The following is a 24,767-nucleotide window of genomic DNA, read 5'->3' as shown; positions in this document are numbered from 1 at the left end:
TTAAACTGTTATGTCTAGTTTATAAATCATTTCATGGGTTGGGCCTTGCCTACCTGACGAAGAAGCATGAATGGTATCAACCCACACGACTGCTGAGATCCAGCAGCCGTAATTTGCTCTGTGTTCGCAGAGTCAGGAAGGCTAGGATGGGTGGCCGGGCATTTTCGTACTTGGCCCCCACTCAGTGGCATACCCTGCCGGACGAGATCCGTGCCTGTACCAATTTCTGCCGTTTTAAAAAGCTGCTTAAGCCCTGGCTATTCTAATGTTTCCTTCTCAACATGGTGCCCCTCCCTCATGCGCCGAGAGATCCCCCTGGGGATGATTCGTTGCGCAATACAAATGAGTAAATAAATAAAATAAATAAATTAAGATAAATGTTCAGTTGATAAAGGCGCAGCAAAGAAACATACCCTAAAGTACAACTTATTTCAAAACTCAGTTGACAGGGAAAACAGAAATATTCCAAGGGATGTGTTTATTCCCCTCACATTTACTGGGTCTTGCACCAGAATTCAGAACACAGCTTCCTTGTTTGTGAATCCTCCAATACACCTTAAGTCTGGACTTCAAATACACAATCCAAAAACAAGGAAGTTTCATTCCAGTGGCAATAATTTTCTAGGCATCCCAAGGCCTAACACTAGCTTGCCGCTGATGTTTCCCGTCTCATGACCTTCAGCTTTGTAAGTCATTGCCTGAAACTATTTTATTTACAAATTTTCAGCTTCCTTTTAGGAAATTGGGTAAACCATTTTTGCACCACCCACTACAGACTGCTTGGCATCTGTTAGAAAATGTCATATCTTAAGTGTCAGACGCTTGAGGAAGATCTGGTGTGTTGCTTCTCTCAAAGCAACACTTCACATTACTAAATTTTCACACAGGGAAAAGGTATCCGCTACAGTGCCAGGAATAAGCAATCACATATATGCTGTGGGTAGAGGCTAATTCCTAAAAAAAAGTTATATGGATAAATGACTCTGGGCCCCCTGTAAAACTGCCACTTTAGCTGTTCATTTCTTCTCAAAGCTTCCTCTAGTAGAATAAAATATACTTAAGAAGGTTTATGTAATTGTTTTGCAGGCACCTTTCTGGCACATCAAGGGCCACTCTTGCACAATTGGTAAAGGCCATATTCTTGCATATTTTCTCCTTCTGGAATGGTCTAAAGGTGGAAAGGTTTAGATATTTTCTTCTTTTATAAAGAGTTATTGTTGGTACTCCAGTGGCTGTGCAGTGAATGATCTTAACCCCTAAAACATTATATTCTGTGTATAGAGTCAGTCATGCACTAAACTCCTGACACCTCAGTGAGGCTGATAGCACGCAATCATCTTATTAGGATTTTAAAGTTCTGCCTCTTGCACGTTATGCTGCCAGTTTATTTGTTTTTCTACTTTGTTGTGAAAACAATAAAAGGAATTTACATTTAAATTCAGTGTTCATGAATGACAGAGGGTGACAAGAGGAGCTATCAGTAGCTGGTGATGGAGCATTTGGTAATTGGTTTTCCTGCATTGCATATTTGTGCACCTTTTGCTTTGTCTCATTGTACACAGTAAGTAGCCAGTTTCCAACCTGGTTCGGCATTCTTTTGAACTCAGGAGTGCTATTCTTTCTAACCCACTTTGTACTTTACTGAAGGGTTCCTTAATTTAGGAATAAGGTTTACATTAAGCACTTTAAACTGCCCTCCTATTTCTCCTGATTGTGATTGGAATCTATCAAGCAAAGGACAACAGGCAGGCCTGGATACCTAAAATGGGTAAAAGCGGATTCATTGGTTGTGATTTCGTGCACCTCTGTCAAGAAAAACTAGAAGCGGAAGCACTCAAATGCCTCATATGTATTTTCTGTCCTTAGCACTGTCATCAAATATTGAAACAGGTGACACTCCAAAGTTTAATGAAGCACAGGGACATTTCAACCCAAGGGTACCTATGTATGACCTCTACCGCATTATATGGTGTATAACACTTAAGACTTGACAGTAAGGGTTTGTTTATGTGGTGAGAGTGGTGGGAAGAGACGGGATGTGGGTGGGAAGAGACGGGATGTGGGTGGGAAGAGACGGGATGTGGGAGGGAAGAGACGGGATGTGGGTGAGAAGATAGGGGATGGGAGTTCAAATGTCCTGCCTAACACATGTACATGTGATGCATTCACAGGTCGGGAAGGTTACCTAGAATAAGGTTAGTAATGACTCAATCCCTGCTTGTAGTTCGTACTGCTTGTGCGTAGCTGGTTCTTACTTAAAACTTTATTTTGTCCATGCTTGAAAAGTCTGTTTCCTGTGCCCATTATCTTGTGCCCTTTCAATTCCCCAAATGCAATAGGCTACATCATTGTGTTACAGTTGCACATATCTTGCACTGATTACCTTGTCTCGGCCACATGCCCTCACGCATTGAAGGGGATTTCATTAGATCTACCCCATGGACATGCGACCATAAGAGCCGTCGCATACTCAGTCTCTTGTGGATGATCACCTGAGTCCCGCATTACATTTGACAAGCTTACATCGCTAGTTGGAGTTACTCAGCCCTGTTTTAGAAGCATGTCAAGCAGTTCATGTAGATGGTGGTGGCCTGGTGTTGCCACTGAGATCAACCAGAGAGACCATTCTAAATATTTTAGTAGGCTGTTTAACAATTGATATCCAGATCTGATTAAGAGCTGATAGTTCAGGACTTTTTGGAAAAAACAGAAATATAAATCACAGAATAATCAAATGTAGAGTCCAAGTTGTAATAAAGCCAAGGTTATTGTCATGCATTTGGAACACCGAATACCTGGGGAGCCACAAACGAGAGAGACATGCAAAAGAAGAGGGATCAAGGGGTTGTGAAAGCACAGTTTAATGTTAAAGTAAGAAAGGCCTCCCAATGTCTTCAGCGTAAGTCATTAGACTCTATGTTCCCAAGCCTCAGTGTTTCTTGTCGTGGATGTTCCCTATGAAAAATCAGTATCGTTATGTGAATCGTGTGTAGATGCCCAGGGAGAAGGGTACCAATCGCAAACAAGGAAACTCTAGCCAATGTATTATCGTCGACAATGCCTCCCTTGAAGCACATTTCATTATTTCAGCTAAGAGCCGATCAGCATGCTTTCTTCATTCATCTTGTTGACAGTAAAAATGTTAATCAGCTCCTCACATGCACATATTTTTTTACGTCTCCCTCTGCCAACAACTCGGAGAACATTAAACCTAATTGAACACACTAATGAAATCTTTAGAACAGAACTTCTGAGGATCAAGACCACCTTTCAAGTGTGAAGCATATGTGTACCTACTTTTTACTGTAGTTTAGTATACTTGCATATTAGATAAAACATTATAATACATAGCACAATATAATTATAAGCATTCAGAACACATGCAGTAAAATATAAAACATCAATCAATAGTGCAAAACAACAACAGGTATACCCCATACAGCATAGCTAAATAAACTAGATATGGGCGGTGAACTCCGCTCTGTTCGTGGAGTTTGCAGAGTTTTCTGTGTTCCGCAGAGCACATGAAGTTCTGAAAAACTCCGCTCTGCGTAGCGGAGTGGAGTTTTTTCCCTGCTCGTGCTGAGAGCAAGCGAGGAAACCCCACCTCCTGGCGAGATTTCTCAACGCAGGCGGTCAGATTTCTAAACTCGCGGGCGGTCGCAGATAGTCGTGCTTGCGTTGAGAAACCTTTCATTTGCATTGAGAAAGCTGAAACTCGGGTAGAAAATCTACTCAAGCGGCAAAAAAAGAATCAGCGCCCTCTTGCGCTGCACAAGGTGCTGTTTACAGCGCGGGACAAACACCGGGTGCTGAAAATCCACGCGAACGGCATGACTAAAACACACGTTTGCAGAACTCCGCGTCGCACGGCGGACTTTTTTGGTCACTACCTGGAACTCCGCGAACTACGCCCAGGCCTAAATTAAGGTTACTGTTAACAAGATAATATAAATTCTAGATTTGGAGGTGTAGTTGCAAAAATTCTTTTATGAACTCCCACTGCAATTCGTGTAATCGATTATTACTAAACGCGAGACACACCTGAAGTCAGTGCACCCTCGGACAAGCTGCTATGTGCTGCTATGTCTCTTGGAGACCCTTGTTCATGAGCAAGGCTTTGTTTTCACGAGGTAGACTTCATGAAAGTACGGCAGTGTAGTGTATAATGTTTAAGTTTCTCTCTCAGCAATACAAGCGCCCCTTACCTACACAACTGCTACAGAACAAGCATTGGCACTATGAACCTCCTTCACCAAAAATTATTACAGCACGTAGACTCTGCAGTGGTAGAGGAAGTGTTGTGGTTACAGCAAGAGCATGGCCGAAATGTTGTGATTATTAACTATTATAACAACTTACTTAATCAGGCGCGAACATTTGCGGTTTTGGAATTAATGGGTGTTCTTGATAAATTATGTTCTGATAATCCCATTAATTTTGATTTTATTTGGGTGGGCGATTTCAATACCCCTCTTTGTCCCCTATCTTTAATAGAGGCCTGTGGGTACGCTGCTGTTGACAGTGTTGATCCGGAGGTCCATTTTCCACATAAACCGTATGGAGAGACATTGAACTCTGTTATGGCTAAATATGATCTGGCAGTATTACAGAGTGTTACAGATGATCAAGGCAACCTTGTCCCTACTTTCACGGGTAGGGGCGCTGCTACTGTTATTGATCATTTAGTTATTTCAGTGAATATTGCTCCCTTTTGTGGAACCCCGGTGACTCTGGACCTATCTGTTAGTGATCACAATTGTATTATCCTATGCTTGTCCTTGTGGGGTCATAGGAAACAGGGGCCCGAAACCACTGTTAATGATGTTGTCCTAAGTAGGCCCAATGGCTATAGGATTAAGTGGACTGCCTCCAACTCCGACACGTACCTGAAAAGAATTGTTACTCTCTGTTTACCGGAGATAAGTTTGTGTCTTGAAGTCAAGGTTGGTCACCTAGGTATTCTACAATGCTTTAGTAAAATTAATGATATCATTAATAAAGTTCTCACTTCCTCCAATACAAAGCGACGTAATCAGAACCATGGGTGGTTTGACAAGGCTTGCACCGAGGCTCTACAGAAGCTAAAGAAAGCCCTATCGTGTAGACCTCGGAACAGGCCTTTTATCATTAACCTCAGGATAGCCCACAAGGAACAGTTAAAGCGCAGGAAACGCGAACTCCAGGCTGAAGCCTGGGACAAATTGACGGTTGCGGTGGAACTATCTAACAGCAAGCTCTTTTGGGACACCGTCAATAGTCCTTTCTTAAGGAACGACGATGTCCCGATTATTACCTCCCAAGTTAGTAAGGAAAGCTGGGTCTCCCATTTTTCATCTATTTTTAACCATAGTGATATATCCTGTATACCTAGTCAACTTGCTGCCGTATGGCCTATCATCCCTCTTAATATTACTCCTTCTGAAGTAATACTTGCTTTAAGATGTAGTAAAGGCGGGAAAGCTCCTGGGCCAGACGGAGTGCCTATTGACCTTTATAAAGCTGATACAGTTATATGGGGCCCGGTCCTATCTAATATTTTTAATGCAGCTGTAGAGGAAGCGATTCCGTTGACCTGGGGGGAATCCATAATAATCCCCATATATAAAAAGGGACTTAGATCAGAAGCCAAAAACTACCGCCCTATTTCTCTTCTAGATTCTTCATTAAAAACGATGAGCCGGGTTTTATTATTTAGATTAGAGGAATGGGCAGAGGATAAGGGGATTTTGGCTCAATCTCAATATGGGTTTAGGAAAGGTAGGGGAACCTTGGAACAATGCGTAAACTTAGATCTTATTATTGGGAAATATACACGTGCAAAGCAGGGATCCCTTTATCTCTGCTTTGCTGATCTCAGTTGCGCATTCGAATTGGTTGACCATGGCTTACTCTGGTCAACTCTTTTGGACCTAGGTGCCCCACAGGCTATTATTTTCTTTTTGGCACGACTTTATGCTAAATTGTCTGCTAAAATACGATATGGTCAAAAGGTGAATGTACAAGTCAAATTTCGGTGAGTCTTGGCATTAGGCAAGGCTGCATGTTGGCATTACTCCTTTTTTCCCTTTTTATCAACGCCATTGAAGCCATTTTAAAAAAGGTTAATTGTGATGCCCCGCAAATCGATGGTCAGGTGGTACCTGTGTTGCTCTATGCCGACGACACGGTCCTCCTATCGAGAACTCCCATTGGTTTACAAAAACTAATGAATAAATTCTCTGATTTTATAAAGGAAAGGAAATTAAAACTAAATAATTCCAAGACCTTTGTTTTACAATGTGGCCGTAAAATAAGGAACTTGAGACCCTTCCATATTGAGAAGCAGGAAATTCTCTTAGTAAACAAGTTTTGTTACCTTGGCATCATGTTTTCAAATAACGGCATGTGGCATGAAGAAATTTTAAATGTTAAAGCGAAAATGGCCAGATGCGCTTATGGCGTTTTTAAATTTGCAATTAAATTGGGGGATCGCCGCATATTTGATATGTTACACATCTATAACAATAAGTGTGTCTCGGCAGGGCTTTATGGCGCTGGGGTTGGGGCCATTGCCCTCATGGAGAGCTCCAGATTGAGGAAAATGCTTTTCTAAAAAAGTTATTATGTCTCCCCTCGTCCGTTTCTACCTCATTAATCCATAGTGAGTTGGGGCTGAATTAATTTTCTGATTTGGTAGAGTTGAAACCGCTAATGTTATGGAGGTCGATATGGATGAAGGAAGAGACTGGATTTAACAAAAGCATTATTAAGGACTGTCTCTCTCTAGACAAATATTTGCAAATCCCATGGTTAAAATATGTGGTTACTGCCTTCAAGGATTTTTATAAGGTGGATATCCTAGAAAATGCAAATTATGCGTCTGATCTGCCCAAGTTTGATTTTAAACGAATTTTTTTAAGGGAGAAAGCCCAACGTCGCCATTCTAAGAATGTTCAACTGGCAACCGTGGCTTTTTATTATTCACAGGAGCTCACCGTAGGGTTTCAACCATACCTTTCTCAAGTTACTAGATCTTCGTATCGATTCGTATTGACTCGATTGAGATTAGGTATTGTTCACCATTTGGTGTCCTTCCCATCAATAAGAAAATACCCTACTGTCCCTTGTCCATGTGATGGAGTCACTAAACAGAGTGCCACACATTTTCTCCTTACATGTGATTTGTATAGGTATTTGCGTATTGCCTATCTGAAACCACTTTTTAAAAAACACGGGTCTCGTACTTTGAAATCTGCCTTGACCCTGTTGTTTTCTTTAAAAGAGATAGTCATATGCTTTTTTACTGCCACGTTTATTCTCAAATCTATTGCTGCCAGAAAAAGTATGGTTTTTTAACTTACTTGATTGGGTGTTGATTATTAGATTCTATAAATTTGCATATTTGATTTTCTTAAATTGTATCTGGCTTAATTTGCATAGTAAGTTTTATATTTGTTGTCTTGTGCTTTTATGATTGTATTTTTAATAATCGAATAAAGCTTACTTTTTGACTCTGCAGTGGTAGAGGAGGTTTACCCAGACATACTGGATACAACAGATAAAGCAAAATACACAATAGGTGATGCAGGGATAAAAAACACTTTAGCCAGATTACGGACTAGATATTATTCTGCTACTCTAGTGTAAGTGCACAGTAATCTGTTGTCCTTGTGCTATACAAATACTTTAAATAAGCTTACTTTGCATGCATACAAGCCCAGCTGTGGCAGCTTCATTTGTATCTGCATCTCATATTTGTCAGTACAAGCTTCCATTGTACATGTGGGATGGTATTTCAGTGCAAGCTCCACACACAGCAGCAAGAACAGTGGCAGTAATAACCTTCAGTGTGACACTACAGGAATAGTGTTCGCAGTTCTTCATATGCACCGACACCACAGCCGCGGCAGCAGCACAAGCTCCCTTCAATGTGCACGGGACAGTGCACAGTGGTATATCATTATTTCCATGCGGCCCATAGTCTCAACCCCCCTGCTGTTTTTTGGTAGGGTACACACATAACCAACAACTAAAAGACTCTCCGCTTGTTCCATACAAGCTGCCATTTTGTCAGATTTGGTTATGAGAGCCGTGGCCTTGGCAGGGCCTTGCATCAAAGATGTGGGACTGCAGTAAAGAGGTTGGCCCACCCGAGCAAACTGCTTTGTGGTCAAGAATTTAAGAACGTTTTCTATTGAAAGATATTGATTCATTAAATGTATGAAGTGCCTACAAGAGTAAATGGACCTTTCTTTGATAATTATGCACAGTGAGTGGGTAGCTTTTGTGCACTGTGTAATTGCTTCTCTTCAAGAAGGCAGAAAGACCCAATAGAAAGTAAAATATTTTTCAAGTGTTCCTTCCTTCATGTAGAGGTCGTCAGTGTCTACATTTGTGTTTGTTTGCTAAGCTAAGCTTTTGTCTCTCCTTTCTCTGATAATATATCAATGAAATCCCATCAGATGTCATGTGAAACTGAAGTGAAGCTACTGAGAAATTCAACTAATTTTACAAATTTTGTCAAATAATCTAGATGTTTGAGCTGCCTTATTCAGTTTGAAATGAGATTGGAAAGTTTAAGGGTAAGGAATAAGGCATGTGATTGGCCACAATCTGCTATTAATGTTCAATCATTGGTGGACTAATAAGTTACTAACTTCCCATCACACTGACCACGTCGGCTGCTTCCCACTAATAGTGCATGTCATGTCGGCTGCAGCTTCACTTTGGTTGTTTCACTAAATGTGTTTGGGGGATGTGGTGGCACCGCCCAGGGTGTGCAGCTGGTTCTTTTTCTGATGCATCATTAACCGCTCTGTGTAAGTGCATTGTGGGAAAGGAAGCTTCTCAAATGGGAATGTATCCCAAAATGGTTTCTTTCTGCCTTCTGAATCTGTTTATTGTGTTCAACATTATCTCAAAAACCAAAACACGTTTATCTTTGACAAGTTGTATGTTCTGTGGCCGTGTGCCTGTATGTGACAGAAACCTAAATCTCCCAAGCCCACGAGCACTAGAACCTGCCACCCCCTTGCATTCTCCATAGACCTAGGCAAACTCTTGTACTTTTCACCTTCATCTCAATTCCAGTTAACAAAATAATAGATATTCCATGGCTCCACTGCCCAGGAGCGCCATAGAACAAACTCAATTATGATACTTGCTGCAGACTGTTTTATTTAAAGTTTGAGACGCATGTTTCACACTCTTCAGAGTATCCTTTGTAGGTAATAGCTGGATTTGTATAACTTTCTAGAAAGTCTCCCCTGCATGTTCTGAATATTTTTTCACCCCTAAACAAGACTGGTGTTCTGCTGCAGTTTATAATCCTAGGTGAACTGATGTCACCCTTATCTTAAGTAAATGGATACCAGGGATTAAATTTGTTATTCTGAAGATGTTATTCTTTCATCTAGCTTATCTATGTTTTCATCTTAACTTCGACTCCCAACACAAATTTTATAAAAGCAGGAGAGGGGCTGCATTGTAAATACGTCTGTCAGTTCCATTCCATTAGGGATAGCTGTCTGCTATTCAGTTTATCAGTGCAAATCTGTAGTGGAGACTGAACAAGATCATTGTTACCCCCAAGTTGTAATGGTGACTCTCTGAAAGTTTAGGCAGAGAACCTTGCATTCTTAACTCCTGCCCCTTGCAAGTTGAATTAGCCTTCCAGGAGATGGTTCGGGAGTGCTGCTACACCTTCCTGTGGCCAGGGAAACCTCAAGAGTGGACCTGGACAGATGTGTTCAATCTGTATATGATAGAAAGCTTGCCATGGCAGATATTCTGTTGTAATCTTGATCATCACAGCTTGTCATGATCAATAATTGGTTCTGTGGGGCAGTGAGATGACCCAGCATGCCAGCTGGAGCACCACAACTCTTTAAATGTAAATCTAATGTCTGTGTAGTCTGGGAGCTGATACCCAACTGTCTGCCCTCCTTGACGAGTGTGATCCTGGAATGTTAGAGGCGGGCTTTCCAGTGAACTGTCTGAGACTGCAAACCCACACAGGAAACTTCGTGTCATTGGGAAACTGGCCGACACATACGGTCGGTTCTAGGCCATGGGAATATATTGGTATAACCAAAGTAGGTGATGCGTGGGATTAGAATCCTATCAAAAATTCCAAACCCTATGCTTCAAATTCCAACTACATAGGTCATTCATTTTTTTTTAACTATCTCCTACCTCACCAGGCCCTTAAGGCCTAAAAGAATGGCTTAAAAGCTTTCCCAGAATTCAGTCCACTGAAGGCCAGGCTAATCTTTGGTAATCTGGGCACCAAATAAGTTCCACTTGGAATACTGCAATATTTCTGCATACAGGTCATAAACATTCCAGACAACTTGAAGCACTAAAATCTAAATGAAAAACGGACTGGGTCCAGTTAGCTAATGATGACTGAAGAGAGTCAATAATGGCTCCAAATGAATTAGCCATCTGTGCCAAATTACAACTAATTCAATTTAAGTGCCTCCACAGAATCTACTATTGTCCCAGGCACCTCTGGAGAATGGGTAGGAATGTCTCCCCAGGTCCAAGATGCGGGTGGGAGCCTGGAAACTTCATCCTTATTTTATGGGGATGGCCAATCATTCGGAAATATTGGCTAGAGGGCTCCGTGTTACTCAAAGGTATTGGGTTGTCGAGTCATTGTCTCCCCAGAATAGTACCGGTGAGTATTCGGGAAAAAGACTGATATATGAAAGTACAGCTCTCGCTGATCGGACTGGGACTATTACTGGTTAAACAAGAGACTCCCAATACTGGAGGTCCACCAGGCAGCCCTTGTGCAGGAGGGGCTGAGATGTATAGTTCGGTGCACGGGTTTTATTTTAAACCGCTTGGAGAAGAGATAGATGGTCATGCCATTAGATGCACAAGTACCCATTGATTGGTTATTGATTTAAAAGTAAAATTTATAGCTTTTCCTTTCTGCGGGGTGACTGCAAAAGATTTTGCAAAACATTTATAAATAAAGTGGTGTGATCCAGCCCGTACTACCTTAATTAAGAAATCCATGTTTTCCAGAACAAAGCCATTATTACACTGATATATAGTAATGCCTGACTAACAAAAAAAAATCCTTAATTATATAGTACACAAAAAATCCTGGACTCCTGTCACACACGTCATCGGAGACGGGTGGTAGTCAAACCAAACTGTCCATTAGCTGCTTTAGAAAAGACTGAGCCTGCTGTTGTTGAATTATTTCCTGTATGTAATTTGATGTGACTGTTAAGTGGTTCCATAACACACTGCATTCGATTCGTTTTTAGGAATTAAATGAAAGTTTTCTAAGTATGTAACACCCCCAGTACTGGTACCCTAGCAGTATAAAAATATTCTGCTTTATTTTTACCTACTAAACTCGGTGCTGTGATGCCAAGAAACTGGAATATAGAAAGGAAATCCCTGTACCGTTCATGGCATCACACATGGAAATCATGGCCATGATTAATCTGTAGGGTCACTGTGCAAATTGAGGGATAATCAGTCAAATGTTACAGCTGTTTTGGCATTTATAGAGCACGGATGCTGCCATTCTACGCTTTTGGATGGGATGGCACTGCTATGCTTTTGGCAATGTAGGAATGGCGTTTGACCCAGTTCATAGATTTTTCATCTCACATAAGTATCTAATCTGGTTTGTGATAACGTGCAGTGAGTAGGTCGAAACAATGTCCTTCAGGTTTGGTGAGTCTCTCAGCTTTAGTGAGTCAGAATATACAAGATTGTTTATACATCTTGTTCGGTCAATCTGTCCATTGCCCAGCAGATCTTGTATATCTTTGAGTCATCGAGTGGAGGTATGTGCATGTGGTTGTCTCAGACGTCTGGTTATCTATTTTGTCCGTTTTCGATATATATTCGTGGTTCTGTCTTTATGCATTTTGTTCTAGATTACACAGGTTTAAGGTGAATCTTTCATCTCTGGTTAGCAAAATGTGAGACACCGCTTACTGAGCGATACTCCACCGCTCAACAGAATAATAATAATGATATAAATCAAAAAATAACTAAAGTTCTTCATTGTTGGTATCTTCCAAAGTTTATCATGCTAGTTCTCATCATCAAACAGGTTCATTTGTATATGATTATCACAACAATACACGCTCTTCAGTGTATTATGTTTAGTAATTGATTTAGCTCACTTGGGTCTTCCTCAGTTCCCACCCAAATCCCTGACGCAGGATCCTGTCAAGATTCTTAAATAGTCGCATGCTTTTAAAATTGAATAGAACGACGCGTCAACATAGACAAAGGGATGATTATCTTCTTTAGTCGCATCTAGCTTCCACACAGTAATGTTTCAAAAAGGTATGTGACCTTCTCCACATGTTACTTTGTTGATGCTCTACACTGGTCTATTACCATACAGTACCAGAGCTGTTTAGGTTTTGAGGACATCCAATAAGCCATAAGGCAAGCCACCCATTTGGCGATCTGGTTTTCCAGGTCATTGTAAAACTGTTAATGTATTCCCCTACTAGGGTAGGAAAGTCAGCCAACAGATTTTGAAATTAAATATCAACTCTACAAACCTATGTTGACTATGTACCACGTTTCCTGTGCCGAAAAAGGCGTTTTCTGTGCATTGTAGAGAAACTTAAAGTCCCTCAGAGACATGAAGGAGCCGCTGAGAAGTGCTAGATTGACCGTGACTGACTATATTAGTGCTGGAAGGTGCAAACCGTTCTGAGATGAATTTCCAACATCCCAGAAGAGGTGCGAAGTACATACATTTTAGCTGAGAAGCTCAAAGATTTGTAATTCGTATAAACTTAAAACTTTAATTAACAAAATGTCAGCGAATGATGGAAAGTGTCCTACTGTTCAGATTTCAACTATAAAAAGTATCAGCCATACACTTGCAAAATGTGCAACAAATAAAAACAGACTTGCTATAAGGTTTGCTGTGCCAAGTGTTTGCATGACAAAGGAGTCCCAGAAGACCACTTGTGACATCTGGATTTCATTATAAGAACAGACGTGTATGGAAAAAGACTCTGGTTTTTCTGTTTCACTTGTGGTGTTCCAGGGTTGAACTAAAGTCCTACTTTAATTTTGGCAAGTCAGAAAATAGCTGGAGGCAGTGTCTCTTCTAGAGAATCCTTGCTACTCTGGAAACAATAGGGATGTGTGCATTTTCTGAACGTAGCAGTTGAGAACATTTGCATTGTAATGCAATAAATGTGTTAACATTCTAAGTATATATTGAAAAGGAGCAGGTGAAATCTGAAAAATGTCTGGCTAACCGATGTTGCGCCAGCATGCAGATGTTGAAGAAGTAGCACTGGTCGCCCCTACTAACCAGTAGAGTTCTGCCCATTACTCTTATTGGAGAAAAGTGTGAAGAAAAGGTGTCTGGAGCTCTCCCTGATCTGCGACCCTCATGCCTTGATGGTATCGGGGATCACTTGCAATCTTGGCATTCCCATTGTAAAGTGCTACCTGATGCTATGCTTTCTGTAGATCACATGGGCCTTTGGATCCATAGTTTATGATGATACACTGCCCCTTCATGACTCCATGGAGACGCACAATCTTGTGGGCCCTCACATTCCCTTGGCCTCTCAGGACCACATGAAATTTCATTAAAGGTGCTTTTGGCCAAAAATGCAAAGCATAACTGCATTTCACACATGGAGTATTAGAGAAGTAATTAGAAATTTAAAAGAATTGTAAAAAACAAAATATTGACTCCTAAAAACGCATTAAACATTAGTTCAGATCCCTTATTCAGGAAGCTAGTGTGTGGTGCAGTCGGCCAGAATTCTTCTTTTGTGCCGAAATGATCTTTTAAATTGGATGAAGTTGTTATGTTAGTGTGAGTTTTATTTATTGAGAAGTTTCATTCAAAGGTCCTAGCATCTTCTCAAGTACAATTCAGATTGTATTGTCATGTGGCCCGAGAGGTCACTCAAGAGGAAGAAAATTTGTTCTGCTGGAGATTCAAGCTGTTCTAGGTGCAGCATATGTGCAGGATGGTGTTAATTGCATTTAACCTGATAGATTGTAAAAAATTAGTGTTCAGCATGAAGTGTTTCATGTCCTCTCTTGCTCACACAGCCATTTATACGAGACCACTTGATTTATTTTGCTCAATGTTTACTTTATCAACAACCTTTCCCATCTTGCTAGAGCAAATATCTACTTCCTCTGTGGTTTTGCACCAAAATAAGACATTGTTGTACACTTCGTGAGGGGTCATACCCGGCTGCATGACCCCTGTGGGTGATTTTTTCATGTGCTTCAAGTTTCTGTTCCATCAATAAACGTAATTATTTCCCCATTGCTTTGAAAAGAAATTATTTTTGAAAAGTGTTCTTTCCAGGCCCAGTCAATCAAGTTTTTACCTGGTGCTCTCGATCTCTTCAACCCTTATTTTAGAAGGGCCAATTGGCAACAGGCTTCAATCGACAGATAGCAGATATCTGATTCCAAGGCAACGTGTGTAAACTTGATGGCAGCTTAAGTACTGCTTTCCAAAGTTTCCTCTCAGAACCTGCCAGTGTGGCTTGTGGTCCTGTCCATGCTCTACTTTCGCTTGAAAGTCTCTATTGATGTGAACGGAAAAAGGCTGTCCGTGGTTGCGTACCATTCTCAAGATGGCATTGGCTGCAGCCTCAAATTTTTCTATTGTAGTTTGAATTCTAGTATTCTATTTAAGATTGATATTCATTGTTCACTGCAGGTACTTAAAGAAGTCCACTTCTTCTAGCTGTGTGTCGTTAATGAAGAATCATTTCTTCCTTTGATGTTTTGCCTTAAATGTCATGACTTTTTTTTTCCAGTGTTAATTTTTAGAATGTTTACTTTGCAGTATCTATCTGTGGCTGTGAGGTGTGCCTACAGGCCATTGGGAGTCTTGGAGATGAAAACTGAATCATCAGCGTATAAAAGAGCCACAGTCTTGAAGCAGTTTACTACCAGAATGTGTTCAGTGTCTTCGACCCTGGTCAAAGGCTGATGAGAAATTTAAAAATGCCACAAAAAGGGACATTTTTGTTGATGAATCTGTGGATTATGTGCAGAAATGTAAACATCTGGTCAATCAACAAGAGTCCTTCTCTGAAACCTCCTTGGATAGGGGAGAGATTGTTCTCATTAGTGACCCAGTCGTCTAGGGCCCTAAGGATTCATTTGGAAAATATATTGCATTTAATATTTGTTAGTCTCATGGGCCTTTTCTGCCCCTTCTTGTATAATAGTACAATGATGCGAGTTTGCGAGGAAGTTGGGCAGCAGTTTGTAGTGACGATCTCTTAAGATTGCTGTAAGTTTTTCGGACCGCCAGTCGGGATTGGAGAGAAGCACCTCTGGTAGTATGCTGGGATGAATCCTTTCCATTTTGCTGGTCATTTATTGCTCCTTTCACTTTATCGTTGTAAGGACATCGATCCACAAATTATAACAATTTGATGTTTCTTTTCTTTTTACCTCTTATTCAACTTGGCTGGATTCAGTTTGTATGGGATCGACTGTGGCATTGAATATGGTGGAGAAGTGTGTTATCTAAACTTCTTCAATGATATTTGATTCCAGAAAATGTCTTCTAGCTCCCAAGCCTTCCGCGATTTCTTTTTTCTTGCCACTTAGGATTTAGCGCTTTGTTCCTCTTGATCAGAGATTTATAACTGGATCTTGCTGCCTGATTTTGTTTCTTGATCAAGCACAATGAACTATTGTCTGAAGTTCCAGTTTTCTGCTTTTCATTCCTCATCAAACCTTTCATCGTTAGAGGTGTTTTTGGATACTAATCAACTATTGAATGTACATTTTCTTGATGCGATTAGAGTTAGTGATTTCTGTAGTGTATCATGCAAGGGCAGTTTGTTTTCTTTGGGTCCGCTCTGTATGAGAGTCAGAAGATCAACATTGGTTGGTTTAATTTTCGATTTCTTTACTTTGGACTCGAGGTTAGGGTTTCATCTCACTTGACCTCAAATGTCTTAGGTTTTGTTCAAATTTTGGACTTCTCTGGGTTCTGTGGGGATATCAATTGCCCTTATCAGTATATAGTCGTTAACAGATTGGGATCCGCATGCATTGTATGCCGGTGTATTAGTGTTGGGGTAATCATAAGCACTTCATGCTGAAATGAGGACCTCATTTATGCCGATGTCAGCCAGGTGTTTGCCATTTGCATCTTTTTTTTGTAAATGAGGCATATAAAAATATGTAGTTTTGAGTGGCTAGGTTTAGACATTACTTCCTTGATGTAGCTTAAACGGTGTATGACTCTGACCATTTTTTTCGGTTGCACGTAAATGTTTATTTTACTTAGTGCTGTGTTATCCAACAATCAAAAGTCACAAATTTGCAAGTTGTCATGAATGTTGACCCATACTTTAGTTGCAGTGCATTTATCAGTCCAGCGTGATATCTGTAGGCTGCCATTGTTTGTTGTTTTTGCTAGTTCTATTACACATTTTGAATGATAAATGTTCCTAGGTAATATCCATGGTGGTGAAGTCTGTTTCTTAGAGTATTACTATATCAGGGGTTGTTAGATTGTTTAGAAAGTCAATGTCATCTACTTTTTGAGGTATGCCTGCCACATTACAGGCAATGGTTGGAGTACTTATTTCACATCTGTTACCTCTATTACCATGGCTTGTTTTTAATCAATCTGCTTTGACTTGATTGATTTTAGCCATGTTTTTCATGCATATGTGGGGGCTCCTCTTGAAGTTGGTGGAACACAAATTTCACCACAAGTAAAAGTATTATTTGGTGGTTGAGGAAGGTGTGATGCAGCTCTTCCCTGAAGCTGATGATTAGCGTGATGCGTGTAGTTTTTTTTTTTTTTTTTTTTTTTTTGCAGCATTGCTCGTATACATCTCTTCCCCGGACCAGAAATGTATGCTGGTTTGTTTTCAGCTTTTGATGATTTTTGGCTCTTTCTGCATCTGAAGTCCTGATTTTGCCCGCTCTCTTGTTGACATATTTTCATTGCTACACTGGTACATACATTAGTGCTCTCCACTTCAACTTGGGAACTACCCAGAGCTCTCTGCTTCTTTTTTGTGTGTTCATAATTTATACGGGACTCTAAGCCTGAAAGGGTATTGAATGTATGTGTCTGTCTGTCCATACACCGAGTGGCTATTGCCACTGGATAATTGGATAGTTGTAGTTAGGATCATGTTTCCATAGGAAAGGCAATTTTTCCTTTGCTTACATCTTTAGCTTTATTTTATGAATCCACGAAATAAAAAAATAAAAAAATGTGTTCACCTCAGTGGCATTGTGGAAAGTTTTGGGGTGATCCGTCAACCGGGGGCTGAGAAAAAGGGGGTTGGAGGACCCAAAACGCATTGTCCCCATGTATTTTTCCACAGGAACATTAGACACTGCTACAGCTCAAATAGCTGACCAGATTTACACCAAATTTGGTAGAAAGCTAGATCTTGGTCCAAAAAGAGTGCTTCTTGTGATTTGGTGTAATCCATTCAATAGTTTTTGAGCAATTAATGCTAAAAGAATTGTATATTTCACGCCACAGAGGATCTGCGGGCCGACAGATCTCATGGTGAGATCTGATTGGCTCCCACCACATCAACAAGGATGTGGCGGTAGCCATCTCAGAACTAGAAAAAAGTAAAAATTTGAATTAAAAAAAAAAAAACCCTTAAGGAAGGGTAGGGATCCCCTGACACCCTAGACCTAGTGGTGAATGTCCCAGGGGGCCCTCACCTGGGGCTGTAAACAATTTTTTTTAATATATAAAATTAATGTGTAGCTTTGATTCGAGATACCATATTTGAATGTACGGCCTATTACAAGCTGTATAAAAGAAAGCCGCAGACGCACATTAAAAGTAATAAAATGTTTTGTTTTTTTAAAATAATTAAGGTGTAGCATTGTTACTGTTAAATAATCTCATGTTACGGATTTCGTTTTTTCCTTTGTTAAACTATTTTGGTCCTCATCATTTCAATATCTATGCTCATGTTTAAAATTCCTTTTTATCATTGCTTGACAGTATGTGACGCTGTATGTAATCTCCTGATGTAATTTGTGCAGCTTACCCTTACTCCCTAATGTTTACCTAGACCTATGTAGTTGGAAAAGCACACTGAGACCTTTAGGTGATATTTGCACTCCATGCCACCACCGTCTTGTAAGAAACAGTTCACCGTATACCTGTCCTCTGTGCGTCATCATCAGTCCCTGAGCATGTAACGTTAGATGTGTTTGTAAAACCCATTGTATTAGAAACCAATTCGGCAGGGTGCCATGCAAGAGACTGGTCCCAGGGATTGGACTTTTGATGTTAATGAGATGCTATCAGACGTCCTTGTAAATCTATACTAATTATGTGCCCCTTTGTTTGTGTTTAGACACCAACTCCGATGTGCCAGCACAGCTCTCGGAGGATCTTTCGCCTGCGGCTGCTCTCGGCAAAATATTGCACAACCACCACCTGACACTGGATATTGAGAATGACACTGAGAGCACAGCACTGTGAGGAAGGTGTCAACACTACAGACTTATCCCTTTCCATCCAGTGTCTGCAATAATGCTTCCATCAAGATCAACGGTGAAAGCTTCTTTTAGGGTTATAGAAGGAAAGGTACAGAAAAGCAATGAAAAGCCACTTCTGAATGTTGATATTCGGGCCCTGATCAGGGTAGATCTAAAAGAAGATTAATGACCTGTGTCTTGGAAGCCAACAGTTCAACTGAAGACAGCTGCGATGAAGGCACTGATGCTGGATATAGGAAATTCTGACCACTCTCCCAATTCTGTACCTCGTGCATCTGGCGCAAGACTCTGCAATGGGGTTCAACCTCCATGCTCACTTCATGCCACAAGCCAGATGTTTAATTATACTCCCTGTTCTCTTGTGGAGAACACCTGTTGGGGGACATTCCATCATGGACTTGTTGCAAACTTATTTCTGCTTTTAGTCTAAACCCAAAGAAGAGACTCCCCAGAGCTGGCGGTGGCTGCTGGTTATCGGTTACCTGCCTGGGATGCTGGGTGTGTGCTAGTGCCTGATTTATTCCATGCTAGGTGGAAATGTCCTCTAGGTTATAGGTATGTTGTGATCTGTCCTCCAGACGTTTGCCTGCGGCTGCCTCTTGGGCCACTGTAGACACCAGGCTTTTCTCTGAGGTTAACAAGATTTAAATATGACAATGTTTTACTCCAAAACAGAGCTTCTCTGCACATTGGTTAAATGCAGTGTCCTCACGCTGCTAGTTGAGATTATAACTACTCCAGTTTCTTTTCTTTTAATGCATTTGACTCATGGAATGTCCTTGTTGATGTTGGAAGCAAAGCATATTCGTGCTTTCATTACGGCAACAATGACGTTCTGTGAGATGATAACACTGGGGGTTTTGATCCATGCTACATGATACAGTAATGTAGAGTTGGGTTTTCTTTGGGTGATTGGGACGGTTCAGTTATTGTTTAAGGTTGCATTGATAAAAGGTGAAAACAATATTTGGGGAGGCACCTCTGCATACCAATTCTTTAGTTTGCTAACATTCATCGTCCATTGAAAATGTGTCAAACCTGGAAGTGTGTTTCTTTAAAATTCTGGATCTGTCTCTCACTGGCACACAAGAATTCATGGATGGCCAACATGTTCTTCTAAAGATAAGAGTTTCTGCAAGTATTGCTCCAGAACTGCTTGAACAGTCTACATGGCAAGGGATAGAAGATGCTGATAAAGCACAATCACATCAGTCCAGTGGTTTCTGGGCAAAAAGACATTAGCACTTGATGGGACTTGGCTTAAAGTTACTGAACATGACAAGTTTGTTTTGGATTCTTACTGTGGTCATTTAGTCTTGCCATGAGCAGAGAACCTATGGTACTGAGAGCTCTGTCAGTGTAGTTTGTGGGCTCAATACAGGGCTAATTGTATAATGACTATTTAAGCTATCTGCTGCCGATCAGCATCTACGCAACAATACGCTAACCTCGCCTCTTGTCTGTAGAGCATGCATTTTGCGGTTCTCCAGTCTCTATTAAGTGCACTTCCCACGCGTAATGTCTCGTTTTATCCAGCGGGCATTTTGTAAAAGAATTCAAAATGAACACCATTTTATAAAAGAAAATATATATATGTAGCTTATAAAAATGGCATGAAAGTCTGTTGTTTTAGATGGAACAGTCTTTCTAATTGCAGAATTACCTGTGCTACTAACAATAAAGTAAAGTGATTTTGTTTTCTGTTGGTTATAGCAGCATCTTTTATTTTGAGTTTAAATATTTTTACTGACGTTGCAAAATCAACTTTGTAAACCAACATTGTCTTCTTATTCTACATATATTTTTTCAGGGCTATGCATTGAATCCGAAACCTCTGAATAGGCGCAAACTTGATTAAGATACCATCTCCACTGCCTGGTGCACATAATTGAGACAAACAACAGTATTAACTTTTTAGCAGTGTGTCCATTTACTCCTGTGTAAATTGTTGGCTGGGAAAATGTACAAAACAATGCTAATACCACAACCCACTTCAAGAGCATCTTGTATTTCAATAACCGGTGTACTCCATATTAACAAGGGATTGGTCCATATTGTTTTAGTAGGAAGAGAGATCTTTCATTCTTTCAAAATGTTAATCTTCCTCTATCAGATAAAGAGGAATGGAAATCCACAGTTATCGCCTTAGTCTACAAAGACTTACAACCAATTTGTTTTCATTGGGGTGGTAGAATTTTGAGAAGAAACTTCGAATATGAGCATAAAATATAGTTAGTTTATGTTACTGAAAAACGTTTCTCACAGAAACTGAGCCTTCTGGGATGCACAGTGTAGGGTGAAAATACTTTTAACTGGATTCTCTTCCTAACAGGTAACCAGTGTTAAGGATGTAATTATGGTACCTTATATACCACTGTATACCTTTTACAGCTGCGTTTTAGGTAAGGTTTTGCCTATGTGGTGCATAATCTAAAAGGTACAAATATAATCCATTTCAGAAAGCATGATCAGACAAATGCATTAGTAGAAATTATTTTGTGATAGATCAGAATGATTTTTCTTTGTTGCTAGACTTAGAAAAAAACGACTTTTAGTACTTGATGATACCTGATGCGATAATAATGGCTTTCCCACTAGGATATCCATTTTTCCAACTAAATTTGTTATTTGTGAAAAAAAGCCCTGAAGTAATAACCAGACACTAGATCCCCAATGAGGAAATTTTGGAGGAGTGAGAATAAATTGCGATTTGGTGGTATTTTAAGTTTTTTTTTCTCATCCAAGAAGATAACTTGCAGAAAGAGTGGATTAGGACGTGTCTTCTGACGCGGGACCTAAATCAGACCTAAGAGGAGTTGGGTTTTGTCAGCATACATGAACACAATAACTTCAAACCACATTCATTGGCTAAAGAAACTGGAGAACAAAATTAGTAATTAACCTGAAGTAAACAGAGAGAGAGAAAAACTACTTGAGGGGCCTCCCTCTTTGCTATTTTAGCAGAGGAGGCAACTGTTGCAAATTTTACTGACTGAAATCTGGACATGGAAAAAACAGGTATCCATTTTATCACTGGTCATCGGATTGTAACACATGATAGGCACTGCAGTAGGAGCTGATGGTCAACAGCATCAGGCACTGCGGACAACTCTACCAGAATCAAGAGACTGCCACCTTGCTACTGGGAATCATTTAATATTGAGATCTCAAATCTCTCTTTACACATCCCAGGACAGAATCCTACCCAAAAAGCACCCAGAATGTCGCTGGTTTCTTGAATTGTTTAAAGTTGACTTCTTACAATTTAAAATTAACTTGATCTGTGGGGTCCAGCTATGTTTTTTTTCACCAAAGGCATAATTACCACATTTTCCAGTGATTCTGGGACTAGTACATTATTTTGTTATTGAATTCATTGAATTGAATAAGAAACTAGCTCTCCGATTTGCCAACCTTTGGCACTTTTGTTGTGCAAGTATTTAAGGCGACCCAGTATATATACTAGCTATGAATAATGCATACTCGCTCCACAATTACTCTATAGAAAATAGTTCTGACCAAACATGCTGCCTGCAGGAGACTGTTAATGGCCAAAACTCAGGTGGCCTACAGTTATGTCCATACATAAGACACTTAAGGGTTTATTTAATGTTTGGCAGATAGGATACCAAATTCTTGGATGGTAGAGGAAGGACCTCCGCCGACTGAGCTGCTTGTGTGATGACTCTGTAACTGAGAGTGCTTCTGCTCAAATGGCAGGAACAGATTTAGCAAAATCACTCAGTCTGTCATTCCACCATGCAATGGCAGTATGGCAGACAAGCCAGCATTTTCCATATCATCCAAAGCCAATTCTTGTTTTTGGAAATTGTAAAATGAATGTCCTTGAGGTGATGGGAGGTATTGGTAATTTCTTCCTACCCAGGATCACAATGCTTAGCATGGCAGTCTCCGCAGGAGAACAACAAGGCGTACACAACGTTGGAAAGCATGCCTTAAATAGGGCAGACATTTGATGCCATATTTATTGCAGGATATTCCTACACACTCAATGAGGCAGTGATAAGAGGTTGGCAGATGGTTAATCAGTCATTATTCAGCAGATGTCAAGGTACCCCAAACTCCAAGGGATGCCTTTAGTCACCAAAGCTTGGAGGGGACTTTGGGGTTGGTACTTTTGTTTGATTTTTAGAGGATATGGCTGGTCATTTTCTTATCACAGCACGTTCCCACTTACTTGAACGGTAGCAAAAGCACTACTCTCAAGGAGGACAACTGTCTAGCGGACTCAGTTGAGTAGATACTAAAAGAGCACCCCAAGACTATATGGAGTATTTGTGTAGGAAACCCAAACTGGCAGCCGCTAAGCCTTTTTACCATAGGAGACACTCTGACAAGGTTGCTGAAAACTAGTGAACAGCTACATAATTAAAATAGGGAGGCATGAAACTAAGATGTCAGGCTTTATAGTCCCTTTCATGTTGAAAATGCACACATCCTGGACGCGCAATACATTTTTGGTGTTTAAATACAAGCTATTTAATGCAGACAAAAAAAAGACGCGTTTGGTCAATTATTTCAAATTATAGGCTCCCTGTGTTTCACCTCTCTTCTTCTCCCATTATACGTGTGTGAGAACACAAGCCAACCAAGCAGCACACCAAGGTAAAACTCAATTTTTCAGATGAGAAGGGAGAGCTTGCGCAGAGCAAGTAAATTCTCTTAAGTAATAGCCTTTACATTTCTAGTCCTAATCATTCACAATTGGCAACATGGATGTTGACAAGCACTTTCTTACTGGCAATGGAAACTGTCACGTTACGGTCGTGAGGCTAAAGCATTGTGCTGCATCGCTCTTCTCTGCACTACTAACCTGCATCCCTTTTCATTTCCTGCCTTCCAGATCAAAAACACCTGCAACCCAAAGAACTTCACCTTGATGAAAGAACTGATCATCAAGAATGAAAATGTGTTCATTGCTTGTCCAGCCAACTTATAATTTTCAAAAATGTGGAAAGATTTTTAGGCAGGAATCAGACTCGAGTGATCTACAATCGATCGAGCAAAACTGGTGATCTACCAGGCAGTGGTTTTCTGGATTAGCAGTTGTAGTCGCACTATAGATTAATTTACTGGCATGTGCTCTAAGGTGACTGGATCTTCCTTTGTTTATAGGAAGTTTACATGTATGCTTTCTGTGGGTTGGCTTTTTGTATGGATTAGAGTTTATAGGTGCTATTCAACATCAAAACCCATTGCTGGAGGCATTCTCCACTGGCACCAAAGATCCCAGGAGACTGTTTTTGGTTCGCTATCTCACCAGCATAATGTTTTGCTAGGGAGCTGCCTGAAGTGGCTGTCCACACATGTGCAAACGGAATGTCAGATGGCTTGCCAAGCTCCTCCCCATTCTCCACTTTCGGTTGGTCAGTTTCTTCATCATGTAGATTTGCGCCTTCTAAGGCAGTGGTGGTATCTCTTTTTTTAGGTCAGAGCCTACTAGACAGCTCAGCTGTCTGGTTTTGCTAACGACATCTTGGGAACGCATCCCACCCTTTGCTTGCCACTGGCTTTGAGGTTTGTAGCTCACATATTATGGCTTTCTATTTGCTGGCTTTGTTTTAGGCTGCCCAGGTTCAGTTCCTCCCTCACAAGGAGCAAAGCCTTTTGTCACTACTTCTCCTTTTATTCTTCTACAGGTGCTCCTTTCTGTAAGCAGGCCTGTAAATCTTGTTATCTTGTCACATTTGCTGTGCATTCAGTGACAGAGGTCAAACGTCTGGCTCTGTCTTCTGAGGGAGCTTGGTGTTTGCTTTACTTTCTCTGATTTCAAAGTGAGAAGATTTATGTGACAATCTTGCTGGATACTGAGTTTGAGTGAGTGAAAAGTGATTGAGGTCTGGAGTATCATCTGCAGAACACCTGTGGAACAGGGCGTCATCTAGCTCCCTCTTGTAAATGATTGATTTGACTGAGGTGTTCCACCAATTAGTTTGTGTTCCACTATGACACGCGCATGGTTTTTGATTGTCCAGTGTTGCGTCTGTTAAATTTCCACAAGCTGTGGTCTTGACCTTGAAGAGACACATATATCACACGTTTAATTGTGGCTAAGGTGTTTTGAAAAGTTCCTCAATAAACATATTGAAGATAGTCACCACTGCAGTGGAAAGAAGGGTGATTGTTGAAGCAACCTCTCTTCCTTTAAATGAGATAAGAATTAGAATATTTTTGCAAATTTTACAGGTGTAATTCATAAATTCGCCTGAGAACAACAAATATGCATGACCCCATGAAACCAACAGCCACAGAAACTACTAGTT

The 24,767-nt window shown here is 40.5% G+C and overlaps 1 protein-coding gene across 6 annotated transcripts in view; it reads left to right on the top strand.

The window, feature by feature from the left end:
- Positions 1-20,188, top strand: part of ARHGAP17 (Rho GTPase activating protein 17) — a 325,425-nt gene extending 305,237 nt beyond the window's left edge. For 4 of the 6 annotated variants that reach the window (XM_085629452.1, XM_085629449.1, XM_085629448.1 and 1 more), the window contains one exon: positions 18,339-20,188. In XM_085629452.1, coding sequence (XP_085485578.1) covers positions 18,339-18,466 — 128 coding nt within the window. In that variant the 3' untranslated portion in view covers positions 18,467-20,188. Of the gene's footprint in view, positions 1-8,515; positions 8,565-18,338 lie in introns of all 6 variants that reach the window. The other 2 variants (XM_085629454.1, XM_085629451.1) reach the window with 1 other exon arrangement.
- Positions 20,189-24,767: the final 4,579 nt, after the last annotated feature.

This window comes from Triturus cristatus, chromosome 10 (genome assembly GCF_964204655.1).
Source record: "Triturus cristatus chromosome 10, aTriCri1.1, whole genome shotgun sequence".
NCBI lineage: Eukaryota > Metazoa > Chordata > Amphibia > Caudata > Salamandridae > Triturus > Triturus cristatus.
This window is presented reverse-complemented; position numbering and strand designations above follow the sequence as displayed.